This window comes from Manis pentadactyla, chromosome 1 (genome assembly GCF_030020395.1).
Source record: "Manis pentadactyla isolate mManPen7 chromosome 1, mManPen7.hap1, whole genome shotgun sequence".
NCBI lineage: Eukaryota > Metazoa > Chordata > Mammalia > Pholidota > Manidae > Manis > Manis pentadactyla.
This window is the reverse complement of record NC_080019.1, coordinates 83,737,642-83,750,396: the sequence shown is the minus strand read 5'-3', so window position 1 is coordinate 83,750,396 and position 12,755 is coordinate 83,737,642. Positions and strand designations below refer to the sequence as shown.

The 12,755-nt window shown below is 40.6% G+C and overlaps 1 protein-coding gene across 1 annotated transcript in view; it reads right to left on the bottom strand.

Moving 5' to 3' along the window:
- Positions 1–12,755, bottom strand: part of MED12L (mediator complex subunit 12L) — a 326,362-nt gene that overhangs the window by 3,952 nt on the left and 309,655 nt on the right. The window contains 2 exon segments of the mRNA XM_057499138.1: positions 699–780; positions 10,058–10,135. Coding sequence (XP_057355121.1) covers positions 699–780; positions 10,058–10,135 — 160 coding nt within the window.

The window sequence follows — 12,755 nt, the reverse complement described above, 5'->3', positions numbered from 1 at the left end:
CTAATGAGAAAAGTAAATTCAAATAAAATCGCAGATGCAAAATGATACACAGATAGATGATACCCTCTTGTCACTGCTCAGTATCAGCCTCAGGAATGGGGGAACACACTGGCCAGGGAGTATACAATGCTAGACGGGAGACCAGAAGTGGCAGGTCTAACTACCACAGCTGAATTTATTCTGCAGCAGGGCCAGCCTACATCAGAGTTCCACACCTGCCAGCACAAGGCCTTGGGTAACAGTAATTGGCCCATCTGAACCAAGAAACAACTCAGTACCAACATACACATGAAAGGATTCTAAGCTTCATAAAACACTGAAAGTCCCCGAAAGTTTTATGAAAGCACATCAGAGATTCTACTTCAGCAGTGCTATTCTAATAGTTGAGAGAGAAGTAGCTTGACACTAGATCTCTGAGCTGTTATCAGCAAGGGTAGGGTAGTGCACTGGACAGAGCAGTCCGTCCCCACATCGGTACACCCGCGGGCCTCGGCTACTCGTCGCGAAGGCTGACTCTGGCCACGGGGCTTCCCGGAGGGGACGGACACCCCCAAACCCAGATGGAAGCAGCGGAAGACATATCACCGAACTCACAAAGTCTGGGGCCTTTCCAGCAAAAGTAACTATTCAACCCAACGCCGAACCAAAACAGAACAGAGACACCAGCCGTAAAACGCGTGTGGCGCCGCCGTACTCACTGGACAGCTGCTTCTGGAGCTGCCGCACCAGCGCGGCCGTCTGCTGCTGTTGCTGGGTCTGCTGCAGGCCTGGTCGGGGGACCTGCGGGCGACAGAGGGGCAGGGGGTGGGGGCACGTCAGCCTGTGGCGCCCCCTGCGAGCAGATGCTGCGCCTCCCGTGGGTCGGTTCCGTTCGGACACTTGCAGACAGAGAAGCATCGCTTCCGTGCCCATCAGCCCCCGTCCACACCCTGGCATGAACCTGGGCCCCAGCGGAAGAGCCTCATCCATTCAAACCCGACTCTCCCAGGGGTCACTTAGCATTTACTTGAGCAGGCCTGCCGTAGGAGTCCGCACCCGAGCAATGGCCTCCTGGTGCAGATATCCTCACCACCTTACCCGTCCCCAGTTGGCTAGTTAGTATCATATTATAAACCATTTCACTGGCAAAAACTAAAGCTCCCTGGCTGGAGGATTTGTTCAGACACCACAGGCTTGCCTTGCATGAGTGGAGAACGAGGATCTGCGGGGGAAGCGTGTGGCCCTAGGTCTAGGACCCAGGTCAGTTGGGGCTGCGCTCTCACTGGAGGGGGGAGATCAATAAAGCCCTCTCACAGCGTGATGTCTCCAGGGCGTAGCTGGGGCGAGCCTGGGGAGGCACCAAGGGCGCTGAAACTTCCAGGGGGCGCTCCCTTCCGGGCCGTGCAAGTGCAGGATTGGTAGGAAACACCAGGACTAGGGCACAACAGGAGGGCCTAGGAGCCCTCCTTCCATCTTAATCACAATTCAGTACCATCCTTAACTGGAAAGAATGGCTTCCAAATATTTTGAATATTTGGAAATAATTAACAGATTCTAAACAGTTGGATGCAAAGATGTGTGATCTTATCATTGGATTAACAAATTGAGGCACACTGTGCATATTTAACACTCATTCAACAAATATTTAGATGACTTCTTTTATGTTCACTTAAACTCTGCTCAAAATAGAGTAATTCAGAGAATGAAATGTTGCAGGGACCTCAGATTCTGTATTTGGAGGAGCCCAGCAGTAACTAGGTACTAGGAAGCTTCCATCTGTGGGTGTGGGTGTGCACATGTTGGGAAATGGTGGGTGGTCTGATGGGTGGCCTTAAAAGATATCCCTGGGGGGCTCCAAGACCCAACAGCGGGTATCTGCAAGGTCAACACCATTTTCATAGTAATACTAAGACATCATTTGCTTTGTTCACTCTGTTTTCATGAATGTACAATGCAGTTTTCCAGAGGCTATATAATAGGTTATACTGCAACAAACAGAATGTCTTCTATTACCTCAGACATTACAGAAATTTTCAAATACGTAAAACAATGTCATTCTTCTCATTAATTTTTTATTTTAAAAAATATATATTATTTATAAAAATGTTATTTCTGGTTAATGTACAATGAGTTTAGAGTACTGTGGATAAAATGAAGGTTCCTGTGGCCAGGATTCTTACCTGGCCCTGCTTGGCTAGCTCACTACACACGTGAGGGCAATATGTCATTATTGACTCTCTATAAAGAGCTCTGCCCAGTGCTCTGGGCTGCAAGGCTGCAGGAGAGCAGAGACTGGAGTGGTGGTAGCACCGAGGACAGAGAAGGAGATGGAGATGTCTGGCTGTGCAGACAGAGAGGCCCAGAGGCAGAGACCGGCTTGCTGCATGCAGACTCGCTCTGAGTGGATGGGATTCTAGTGATTGACCTGCCACCTTAGGAATAAAGTTGGGTATAACCCTTTCACTCCAAGAACATTCTATTGTCATTTCTTTGGTCACATTGAGTCCATACTGAACATGCCTGGGGCTGAAACCCATTGGCAAGACAAATACAGTACTAAGTATTGTTATTTCTGTTTTAATTTCTAATACAGTAAATATTGTTAGACTCACAAAAGCTCTTTGGGTCTGCAGTAATTTTTGAATTTGAAGGGCTTCTGAGGCCAAAATATTCGAGACCAGCTTCCTTATGCTGACCAGGAGGAAGTGGTGCAATAGACCTACAGACTGCAGAGTTCTCAACTGGAGTGTTTTCCCACATTGGTTTTTCTCAAGGTCACTCTGATACTAATCTTAACTTGCTTTCACCTGTACATGAATGTGAGCAGACAGGAGACCCCACTTGCAAGTTCCCTGGACCCTGGAGCATTTACCACCATGGAAAGAGAGGATGTCACCAAGTCCCTGCAGAAATCTCCCTGTCGAGCATTTCACATCAAAGTCACCGAACTCTTGCAAAACACTAGACCCTGTGTGTGGCTGCAGAAGCGTAAGACCATGGGGGAAATTCAGAGTCACTCTCCTAGGTTCCTCCCAGACTTCCTGAATTAGAATTTCTGAGGCAAAATGCTGGAAACTGCATATTTAAATGGTTCCTCTAGGTGATCTGATGCTTGGCCAGATTTTAGAATCAACCCTGTATTGGATTTGGAACTTCTAATTTACCAAAAGAGGTCAGTCAATAAAAGGGTCAACTGAGGTTTACAAAACATCCTAAAAACCACGATCTGTATATTTCACCTTCCCTGCTTAAATGTGATAAATGGAGAGGGAAAAGTATTTCTGAACTATCCATGCAACAGGTGGTCATGGCTTCTCTCAGCTCTGTACCTTTGCAGATGTCAACCCTTCCTCCTGGAATACCCTTCCTTCCCCCTTCATCCTACCCTATATGCGCCGAAAAATCTACTCATCTTTCAATCATCTTAAGACATTTGAAAAGTGAATCACTGCTCTTGTATCCTCGGTACTATGTAGATGCCTTTTTATCACGCACAGTGTAACATGACAACTGCTTCTCTTATATTCTGGATTCTGAGTGGCTTGGCAGGATCTGTGTCATGCTCCGATTGCAACCGTACAGCAGAACACAGAGCTCAACAACGTCAGTCAGGTGTAACTAGCCAACTTGATACAGCTGGTCTCTGTAAACAGGTTCTCTGCTGAATTAAAAAAAATATTTAAACATGTATTATTGTGTATTCTCACTATTCCCTATACCCCTATTTTGACAACACATGTTTATTCAAGAATAATAAATCTGCTCAATCATTACTAAGGCAAAAATGCATCACTAACTTGTAACTTCTATTTAAATAAATGTAATGGAATCTTTGTCATCTCAGAAAAGCTGACTCCACTGGACTCCCGTCCCAGCAGCAGGGACCAACTCACCACCATCAGCAGCAGGTGGATTCAGTCACCAGAGGGCCTTTACAGCTGGCCTATGGCTTACCTGCTGAACCGTTTTCCTTCACTTAATGGATAATGTGCACATTGTTCTCCTTCACTGTGATGACATTCAGCAAATGAGCCATTTAACTACACTTACTACAAACCGGGTGCTTTCTGGGGTTCTAGGGATATCAGAATGAATAAAATACAGGCCCTGCCTCCTGACAGCTGGGTCCTGTAACCTAGGACCACACAGTCAGTGAGCAAAAGACAGAGCACCAAGCCAACATTAACCTTAAGCCTGCACTGCTAACATCTGACAGAGTCCACGGAGAGTTCTGGGTTCCTGGGAGGAACGGGTACCAGCTCCTGCAGAAAGGACCGTGGCACTGCTGGGCCCTCACTGAGTGCTGGGACAGCCATGCCCAGCCACCCCCACCTGCGGGGCAGCCCGCTCAGAGGACCAGAAACCAATGGACTTCAGGGCGTTGGATATGTATTTATTATGCAAGATAATTACTAACTTGTATGCAGCCATTTGAAACAAAATCTGTAGTCTATCAGTTAAAAAAAAAAATTCAAACGTATCTGTCCTATTACCAGAAATCTCTGGAGAATGCCTTCCCCATTCTCCTCCTTGTATAAATTACTTCTCCTTTCTCTTCAAAAAGGAAACAAAAATTCTAAATTCATGCAAAGGAAGGTGACAGTGTCCAGTAAGGTTCACTGGACATAATTTCTTTCATCTGTAAGGGAGAATAATAGTATCTGGCACATTCTGAATTCCAGAGACATTTGGAAAAATTTCTCAATTCCTCTGAATAGAACACTCAAATTTTTGGAGGACGACTAGACACCAATTTCACATGTGATCTTTGACTAAAAGTTAATTCAATTGTTTAGGTAAAAATCACTGTCATTATGCATATTTTTATAAGGCATTCAATATGATACTGACACAGTGATCAGTCAAAAGCCACTGTGTGGGTTTAAAAGCCAGCATTTTAAAGCTCTCTATTAGCATGTTTTAAGGTCAACCACCTAGGACACCCTGAGTTTAAGATGAAAAGAAATGACACAGCAGGACGGAGTAAACATGATTTTCTTAAAAGCTGCAAGTGGCTTTAAAGGAAAGATCATGGTCGTATTTAGTTAGGAGTTAATTTAATCATTGCAAGCCATACGCTTCAAAACTACTTTTCAAGTCAAGAACAGTAATTTAGGCCAAATCTAGAGAAGCCAAATATAATTTTCCAGCAAGGACATCCTGTCTTCCTTTCCAGATGCTCTTCTTTTCACAGAAGCAGATGACTTAAGTAATAAGCAAATGAGAACACAGGCATTGATGTTAATTAAGCTGACACCAGGTTTACTTTGTAAGCATGGGCTTTTCTTTACTGTTCTTGCTCTTTTGACATAAAAGCTGTTTTTTGATGACACTTTTTGAGAAAGAACCCATTTCTCTTCTAAGTTAGTTTTGACTCATATGTACACTTTTTATAGCACTAACCAACCTATTTATGTGGGTGTTGGCAATCACTGTCCCTCATGCACCAGCTACTGTCAGTAATGGAACAGACCCACAAGGGAATAATAAAAGCAGCAGCCAATCAAATCCTACAGCCTTCCAGGGTCCACAGCATCCAACTTTCTTCTGCTATCAGGGCTTCCCAAACATCTCATACTCTTCTTGAATTACATTCCTTCCCCCAAAAATGTATGCTGGCGTCCTAATCCTCAGTGCCTCAGAATGCAGCCTCATTTGGAAATAAGGTCTTTGCAGAGGGGATCAAGTTAAAAAGACGTCATTCAGGTAGGACGTTATCCAGTATGACTGAGCCCTTATAAAAAAGGGAAACGAGCACACATACACTCGCACAGTGAAAGTGTCATGAGAGCATGAAAGGATGAAGACAGAGATTAGGGTGACATTTCTACTAGACAAGGAATGCCAATGACTGCCAGCAAAACCACCACAAGTGAGGGGAGAGATCTGCAGGTTTTCGCCTCACAGCCCTCAGAAGGAACCACCCTGCCTACACCTTGATCTTGGGAGTTCCAGCATCCAGAACCATGAGGCAATACAGTTCTGTCCTTTCAGCTGCCCAGTTGTGATCCTTTGTTACGCAGCCCTAGCAGCCAATACAGCCTCTCTAGGGCTTCTACTGCTTTCCACACGCAGTGCAGCCACTCCACAGTCCCTTCTGAGTCTGGCCGTGTGGTGCCAGAGAGCATGCGTGACACTCCAGGGGTGTGCCCCAGAACCTAGCAGAATGCTGGCCGCTACTGTACATAGTGAAAAAGCACTTGTCAAACTGACTTGCAATTATCACCAGAGAGTGGCAGGGCAAGTTATGGGAAGGGTGGTGGCTCTGTTACCACTACCACTTCTCCTCCAAAACTGCATGAATCAGAACTCAGAATGAGTCAGAGCTGGCTATTCTTCAGCAGCCAGCTTACTGCGCCACCCTCAACAGAGGAGGAAGGAAGGAAGGGAGGAAGGGAGGAAGGGAGGAAAGAAAGAAAGAGAGAAAGAAGGAAAGAAAGAAAGAAAGAAAAAGGAAGGAAGGAGGAAAGGAGGAAAGAAAGGAAGAGAGAGATAGAGAAAGACAGAGACAGAGAGAAAGAGAGAGAGACAGAGAAGAGACAGAGAGAGAAAGGAAGGAAAGAGGAAAGAAGAAAGATGAAAGAAAAAGAAAGAAAGAAAGGGAAGGAAGGAAGGGAAAGAAGGGAGGAAGGAAGGAAGGAAGGAAACATTGGCCAGTAAAGATACTGGATCTTCTGGAGATGTTTACAATAAATATAAATACATATATTTATAATGCACATAATAATTCTTAGGGGGACTAATAATAAAAGGAATAATGCCAAAAGATAAAAAAGAAACGTAAAATTTTTCTAAATATTGTTGAGGCGTTGTGCTATTACTCTCCTGAGGATATATAATTAGAGACAACCTTTTATACTTTTATTTTCTTCTATTGTGAGAGGACCACAAAAGAGGAATAGAATATATACCAAAATATCCTGAGCAACACTATTTTTAAAATTGGAAGCAATCTAAATGTTCAACAGTAGGTGGGGTTGTTAAGCAAATAATAGCAATATAACTGACTTCACAGGGTTTTTTTTACTAATATGTAGACTTATTAATAAACTTAAAAGTATAAGCAAGTATGCTAAATAAAAGTATGCTTTCAAAAAAGAAATATAATAATGAAAAAAATCCAACATCATTGATCATCCTTATAACTTCTAATTCTGAAATTATCTGAAATCTTTCACTCTTATTAAATGATAAACTTCCTAGCCCATCCTAAGACTTATGACCTCTATAATATTTCTGCCCTTGTATAAATAATTACTGCTTAGATTACAATGTATAGTGCTCTAAATATTAAAATAAGACAGTGTGCTTCTCAAGAGAGCTTTCAAAAGACTTTTACTTAAAAAAACGCAAGGGGGACTGGAAAAAGCCTACTGAGGCTTATATATTAAGATTGCTGTAACAGAGTTTTTGTGTCTCTGGAATTACTTTCCTGAGAAATGATTGGGAAAAATCATGTGTCCTGTTCTGACTAACCTCAATCCCTGGATTGGAAGTATTTCAAGCTAGTGAGTAAAATACAACCTACTGCATTTAAAAAATGTCAGTAATTGTAAAAAAAAGTCAAAACTGAATAAAGTTCATGTTATTTATACAACTAATTAAATATTTATGAAACTATTAGATGAGGCCAAATTCCCTTATGTTAGATCCTCTTTAATTCTAGTAGAACATGACACAGCACCTCCTCTCAATTCTGCATCCTCTGCTTCAAATTATAGTTAAGTTTAGACAATTTTCACCCCAGCCCTATAAACTTAACTTTGTATTAGAATTAACTGTTTATTTTTTACACTACCCAAATAATGTTACAGTTCAGGCATTTGATATTAATAATCCTTCTTCCTATGTTTATGTAGCATGTTTCTCTAAGAATAAAACCTAGCATTTTATATTATTTACTACATGTTACATTATAAGCCAACTAAAATAATGTTTAATAATAGGTGGATAAAAGGGCCAAAGAAAAAGATTAATGGAGATATTATTAATGTCTGCTTAATGGCAGATGTCAATTCAATTAAAGTTTTTTGTTGAAATAATGAACTATAATATAAGGTCATGTGCCCACAAATTAAAGTAGGCATTTTTGAAAAGTAAAACTCACAGTCATAGGATGGCAACTATGCATCTATGTAATTAAATATATAGAAAAATATACATAAATATAAATAAATACATAGGTTTAATGTATATATGGCAAGATTTTCTTGTTACTTGTGAGCCACATATATAGGCATATTTCATATATGACATTTATTTACATATATGAACCAAATGCTAAAAAAGAGCTAAAAATGTGGGATACCATATGGTTATATATGCAAAAGTAATTGAAATAGTCCTATATTCAATGTGTGCTCTTTTGTTACAGCATTACCTAACCCCTTTCTTATTAGTGGTGACTAAAGAAGTTATAGCTCTAAAATTAATCGGTTCCTTATAATGGTTAATCAAATACTCATTATGAATTTGCAATGAAATCTTTGAAAAGATGTAATTATATTTTGTTTTTTCCCCAGTTCTTTACATAACTCTCTGTTGCTAACATGAGCATTACAACATGAGTACTCTTTGCTTTAAATCAGGCAGGAGAAAAGGCTGGAGAATTTCCAGATCAACATCACATACTCCAAACATTCAACATGACATAATTTGCAGATATGGTATCACTTCTTTCTTGGCTAACTGTCAAAGTACTACCATAATGTTTTGCTGTATACAGCTTTTAAGCTTTTTTACTGACTGATATACTAATGGGCACTGTGGAATGTGAATTTTTAAATTGGCAAATTTAATCTGGTTGATGTCATATACAACCATCAAGGAAGGCTTTAAACTCATTCCAGGAGCGGCACATTTTAAAATGAGCCAATCAAATGTTAAGTTTCATATTTAAAATGTAAATTAAACAGAGACAGATAGCCAAACAGGGAAGAAGGAAAAGCTGGAAAGCTTTCCTTAAAATAGAAATAGCAGCTAAAGCTAAATCCGTGATGAAGAAGAATTTCCTTAAAGGTGGAGATCAAGTCAGCCAAGGCAGAGGCTTAAAAAATCCACTTGAGATGTCCTGTTTCAGCAAACATACCCCACTATCAGTCTTATTTGGACATTGCCAGTCCTTTACCACCTAACTTTACTTTGATTCCTCCTAATGTACTACAACACTGGCCATGTTGTTCTTTCTTTACTGTAAGTTGCAAAACCATTCATCTTTCAAATCCTGTTCTGACAAGAGTCTACACCAGGGTCTCCCAAAGTGTGGGACATGCGTGCTAAGCCAGCTCGGCTTAGGTAGTACTTACATACACACTAGTGTTGCTGAGCTACCTTCAGAGTATTTATTTTTACAGATATTTCCAATAGGTGCCAAGTAATGGGACCATTGATGGTAGAGATAAAAGTATTTCTTTTTAGAACACATTTAAGTAAATAGAAAAAGAGACAATTAAAAGAAACATAGTAAGTAAATAATAAAGCAGGGATATGGCACTTGGCAAAAGTAAAGGCTGTTGTAAATTACTGAGGTTCAGAAAACACTGATGTTGTGCATATAACATTTCAAAATTTGATCTACAAAGCTAGGTAAGTGAATGTGAATTATATAATAATAAGTTACATGATAATGAATTCCATAAAAATTCTTCCAGAAAATGCTAACTGGCTAAAATCAGAGTTTCTTTTACTTTAAAGATAATATTTTAGACAGCGCTCTTGTCTTTTTGAGATTTTATAAAAATACAAAGTAAGACAATCTTCTAAACATATATAGTAGATTTTCATTTTAACATTATTTAGGAAAAAACTCAGTATTAAATATGTTAGTCTGTGGAAAAGTCTGAAAAAATCTGAAGAGGAAAATTATATAACTTACTGAATCCCAAATATTTATTTATGCCTTGCTATGAAAACAAATATACCGGCTATGCCACCACCACAATCCTCCTCTGATAAAGTTCTTTGGAAAAACTGCTGGGGTGTATTTAGGCTACTTTAATTCTTAACAGTCTTAAGGGACGTGAAAAATACATCTGCCTCTAAAGAACACCATGTTTGGTTCTCAACTACCAAGCCTTACCAAAGGCTGCTGGGGCTGCATCGCCTGGAGGCCGAGGGTCTGACTCTGGGGCTGTGAAGACTGCTGGGGCTGCTGCATCTGGGAAGAAAGAAAAAGGACTGCAATTATGCACCTAAATGTAGGGGTTAGTATCATTCCAATCTCTAACTGCCTTATACCTTTTATCTCATTATTTTGTTGTAACAAAAATGACACACACCTGTCTTCTCCATCTTTGCCTTGCCAGACATTGTACATCTTCCAGTGGCAAGACCCACCTGCATTGCTCATAAAGCCTGCTCCTCGTGAAGCCTACTCCAACCCCAAGGACCTCTTCCTGCAGCTCAGGGTTTACTGTCAGCCCTGCCCTCTGCTGTCTGCGGACACCTTTTGTACTTAGTTATTTTAACTCTTTTCATGGTTTCTGCTCTTCTACATACTTTACCCTATCTTATACTACCAAATTAGATAAGGACTGCTAAGTAGTTACTTTTTCATGCCCTATGACATCTGGAGTAACTCGTGAAGATTAGATTTTTTTTTAAAGGAAGATGCGGACTTTTTAAAAAAGAAGGTGGGGGGGGGGAGAAAGAAGAGTAGTTCTTAAAGATCAGATTTTTTTTTAAAGGATGATGTATATGTGAGAGGTTCTGACATAAATTTCTAGCTTAAAAACATAAACTGTGTCAGTTGGCTCAAATAAAGAGCTCTTGGAAAACCTTCTAAATCACAGAAGAAATACTGACTAGACATGCACCAAGTGGGGCACAGAAGAGAGAAGAATATTAATAGGTGGTTTGTCTCAATGACCTTTGGAGTTTCCTCTACCTAAACACTTCATCTTGATGATGACAGCACCAGACTTCTTATCCTTTGCATTTTGCTACTTGCTTGCATACTAACCCCCAGATTATTTGTCTACTTTAAGGCAAGGTAATTAAATGCTACTGCCAGCTGGCATTTCTCACTAAGTGGCAATGCTCTTGGAAATGGGATCCTAGCAGAGGGTCTGGGCTGCATCATTTGCAACATGAACAATGCAAGTTGGACCAGAAACACAGTGATTGCAGTATGAACCCAATTCTCTTTTTGGCTCTCTGTGAAGTCTTTCAAAAAAAAATCAACCCAACTTCATAAATTAATTTGTTCCTTTATAGAGGTAGTAAATCAGCAGAAAAAGAATAAATGTAATCCTGATGGAGAAGGCAAATGAGTTTTCCTCATGTCCAGGAAATGAGTTGGTGATGAAAAAATTACTAGAAGGGCATATTATGCTAATTGGTACAAAAAGTACACATTAACCAATAAAGAAAAGTTTTCAAAATGTGCAGCCCTGAAAAACACCAGTGTAAGACAGGAAGCAGGAAATAAACAAATAATGTAGTAACTTTTCTCATAAGTTTAGAAATGAGAAATTTTAAAACAGAAGGAGACATAAATATCAGCCCTTAAAGGTTCTGAAACGAATCCTCACAACACAGAGTTCATCCTCAGAACTCATAATCGTATTAATGGTGATATTAACAGTGGCACTACCAGACCAGCGCTTTACTTGCATTTTGTTACTGAATTCTCACTTTGCATTTAAGGAGTGGGTATAATTACTTCCATTCTACCTATGACAAAATTCACAATTAGGGTTTTGTTTGTTTTTTTAAGCACATTGGAGATCCTTAGGAGTGGGACTGGCCACACTCCCCCAATTACTGTGTGTTATCAATTTTGTGATACAACTTTATTCACATTTTAACAGGCAAAAATTGGGACACAACTAACAGCATCTTATAACTAATGGCACTTTGTAATTGTAAAGCCCAGTTCTACTGAGGATCTGTGTTGCCTTCTGCCTGTCAGCTGGAGGCACTGACAACCAGATTTTTGGATTACACTGAATTCAGACCTCAAACCCACTTGAGCTTGTGGTTCAGATTCTTAGGGGCTATTTTTCCTTTCCTCCATCCAGTGCCAGGTGTGATACATGCAAGTTCCTTTGCTGTTGTCTGCATGACAGGTTTATTTCTCAGTGGCCTCAGACCTAGCGTATAGCTCATGGGTATCCCAGCTCTACTAGACTCTCCCTTTCTGGTGCTGTTTCTTTTTCTTCTTAGTAACACATAAAATGACAGCGCATCTCAAGACGGACTGATGCTAAGATTAGAGTCCACTGTACAGATGCATCCCACAATCCTCAATCTAATAACATAGGACAAGCTTGCTAATAATGAAGACAAATGGAACAGGTGTACCTAACAGCTTGTATTTCCTAAATGAGGAAGTTAAAAGCAAAAATGTGTCAAGGGGAGAAATGCTTTACCTAGGCAACTCAAATACTTACATCAAATAGGTGAAGGCTAGCTCTGCAGATCTACCAGTGACAAGATGAAATACTCCACCTGCTACAACTCCCATCTTCACAGCTGTATCAGACCAGAGGTGCTACAGGAACATATTTTGAATTACAGACCCCAGAAGGCTAGGAATCTGATGAAACCTCTGGACAGCTTGATTTTAGCTTTTTCTTTAAACACATATATGACATTTGGCTTTCAAATGGCATGGCTGGGTAAGCTGAGGCTCACACTATAAAGATAAAGGCATCCAGTTACTCTCCCAAACCTTTGTGAAAAGGGAAGGACACCTGGCAAAATGCACTCTCTTGCCTGTGACCTGGCGGACGCACACAGAAGGGATGACCCTTCCCACGTTGGAACTAAATTAC